Raw genomic sequence first — 3,155 nt, forward strand, 5'->3', positions numbered from 1 at the left:
ATGTGAAAGCCCTAATCTCACTTAGGCATTGAATTGGGCCTTTCTATTGGGCTCTGGTGATTGAACTATTAATGGGGGTTCCAAGAATAAGTAAATGGACTAAATAATTGTATGTGTTTTACGATAAGGCTCATGTGAGAGACTTGGGCCCAAATTGGAAAATTGGGCCATAGATGGGCCATAACTGGGTCTTTATGGTTATGTGATATTGGACCATGGGAATATAAATAGTTTAAAATGGAATAATTGGATGGGCCTTAAGGAAAGACCATGTAGAGTTCTGGTCCCAATTTGGAAAATTGGGCCATATATTGGGCTTTGGGCCCATTACTTGACTTTTGGTCTTTTGTGGTGTGAGTTAAACCTTAGGCTTGGAACCCAATTATTAATTGGGTATTTTTTTGATGTTGACATTTCGGGAATCTGTCAACCAACAGCTGGAGTTTTATCTGCGGGACTTCAACAATGCCAGATGATATGCTAGTATGATCTGTTAGTTCGATATCCTAAGGCACGAGGCCCAGCCCTTTGGATTGTTATCTATTTATGATATGCTAGTATGATCTGTTAGTTCGATATCCTAGAGGGTAGGATAATATTATATGTTATGTGGTATGATTCGGTAGATCAGTTGCTGTCTATAGATTGTTATGTGATTATCTGTTATATGTGCACATGTTTTGTTTGGCGGTTGAGGCTTATCTTCTTTGTGCGGAAGCCAATAGACCTAGGCATTCCAACCTGTTGGTTGTGGGCCTTGAGTATTCCATCCCGAGGATGATTGGACTCATAGTATGTGGGCATTCCAACCTGTTGGTTGAGGGCCTAGGGTATTCCAACCTGATAGTTGATTGGACCCATAGTGTGTTGGCATTCCAACCTGTTGGTTGAGGGCTGGGGTATTCCAACCCGATGGTTGATTGGACCCATAGTATGATGTTATGATTATATGTGTATTGTTGTGGGTATGAGTATTTTGGGGGAACTCACTAAGCATTTGGGCTTACAGTTTTAGTTTATTGTTTCAGGTGCATCAAGGGATCGTGGCAAGGCAAAGGCGTGATCGTATAGCTCCTCATAGTTCATGATTTTATGATTTGGCTCGAATTTTATGGGTGTTACACAAAATGCATTTTTATGCATTCCAACTCTTTTAAGGGTATACTGGTCGTTTTTTATATGTTTTCTCATTCTCCTTCATTTATAGGTACCATTGGGTTTGAAGCTACAAGGGAGACCTGATAAAGGTGAATGAGGAGGAATTAGAGCAGTACGCACGAGAGGAAGCAGTTGGACTGGTGCTGCCTAAGAAATATTACCTATGTTTTGTTTTTATTCTCTAATTCCCATTCCATACAATTGTAACCATTAACACTATAATCCATTCAAATATATACGCCAGTAGCACATTAAATAAAAAACACAACTCCATTTCTAAAACATACACGTAAAAGAAACGAAATAGGTCATAGACTGTAACGTTCACGCTTAATAGAGATCAACACTTAAGCTTTTAATATTTTTCATGTGCATTCTGATGACATACGCAGAAACCTGTTCCATGTGATTTGTATGTTACTTCAAACATATTTATAGATGAAAAAGATTACATTTAGTCTTAGTTGCATTTATTCTGTTCATTTAATGTTTCATATTGGACACATTTTATTATGAATAGTTCTATACATTTCCTTTTAATGTTTGATATTGGAGGCATTTTATTTGATTTGTGGAATCCGGCTCTCCAGTTTTATCCCAACAACCAATGGATAAACCCATGAAGTATATATTTCGATAAATAGCTTATCCGACAACAAAAAATTATCCATGACGAAAAAATATTACTGTCCCATGACAATACTCAAACAATAAACAAATAATTGATCGAATAACATTTACAAAGAACAAACAACGGAAAAAATTGTCGCATCCGACCCCCGTAATGCGGGGGTTCCCCACCTAGTTGTTATTTATTTGGGTTATTTTATAAATGCAAACGTGTATATGTTGGTATATAAATTAACATAGTAAATTTAAGATATTGTTACCATTTTTCCATTGATTTATTTTATAGTCCAGTTCAGACTACTTTTATCATAAAACACTTTATCCTCGACGAACCTCTCATACTAAATTAAGTGATCGCGTGGATGAGGAAAAGAAAGAAGAAAGCTTTTACTTTTAAAGTTGATTTTGAAATGGCATTTGATAGCTTAAGCTGTGAATATCTAGACTCAATCCTGCAGCAGATGGACTTCGGGGCTAAATGGCAAGCATGGATTCATGGGTGCCTATCGTCAGCAAGGGTATCTGTTCTCATCAATGGGGCTGTGACAACTGAATTCAGTATGGAGTTTGGGATCAGACAAGGTGACCCATTATCCCTCTTCATATATATCATGGCAGTAGAAGGATTACATATCGCAATGGAGATGGCAAAAGAAATAGGAATTTTTGAAGGTATTCAGCTACCCCATCAAGGTCTGATCATCTCACACATCCAATACGTAGATGATACCATTTTCATAGGTTCTTGGTCAATTGAAAATGCGAAGAATTTGATTAGAATTTTAAGATGTTTTGAATTATCATCAGGCCTCAAGGTGAATATGTCTAAAAGTAAACTGTTTGGATTTGGTACCTAAACTTGCAAACTGGAGCTGGTGGCCCGGAGCTTCAATTATTCGTTGGTTCCCTGGCGTTCATATATCTAGGATTACTTGTTGGAGCTTCTATGGCAAGATCAGTACATTGGAATCCTATCATAGAAAAATTCCAAGCAAATCAATTAAAATGGAAAACATCTACCTTGTCGTTCGGTGGGCGATTAACGTTATGTACAGCAATATTGAGCAGTCTGAGTTCCTTTTATTTTTCACTGTATAAAGCTCCCCTCAAGGTTATAAAAACCCTTTAAAAGATTAGAATGCAGTTCTTTTTTTTTTTGGGGGGGGGGGATTTGGAATCAAGAAAGATGTCATGGATTGCTTGGGAAAAGGTTCTTGTAGCCAAAGAAAGAGGTGGGCTTGGAATTGGCACTTTAAAGGCACATAATATAGCTCTATTTGGCAAAAACTATCCGGATAGCACATGGGCTGAGGTGGTAAAATTCATCTACGACACAGATGGTGGATTTGCTAGGCCCTCGGTAGCAA

General features: G+C 37.7%; 1 protein-coding gene across 1 annotated transcript; it reads left to right on the forward strand.

Moving 5' to 3' along the window:
- The first annotated feature begins 2,150 nt into the window (after positions 1-2,150).
- On the forward strand, positions 2,151-2,768 carry LOC145066824 (secreted RxLR effector protein 78-like). Its single transcript, XM_079014089.1, has 3 exons — positions 2,151-2,460; positions 2,596-2,603; positions 2,715-2,768. The coding sequence occupies exons 1-3, from the start codon at positions 2,151-2,153 to the stop codon at positions 2,766-2,768; spliced, it is 372 nt and encodes a 123-aa protein (XP_078870215.1).
- The last annotated feature ends 387 nt before the right edge of the window (positions 2,769-3,155 follow it).

This window comes from Lactuca serriola, chromosome 1 (genome assembly GCF_051521515.1).
Source record: "Lactuca serriola cultivar US96UC23 chromosome 1, Lser_US96UC23_V15, whole genome shotgun sequence".
Taxonomy (NCBI): domain Eukaryota; kingdom Viridiplantae; phylum Streptophyta; class Magnoliopsida; order Asterales; family Asteraceae; genus Lactuca; species Lactuca serriola.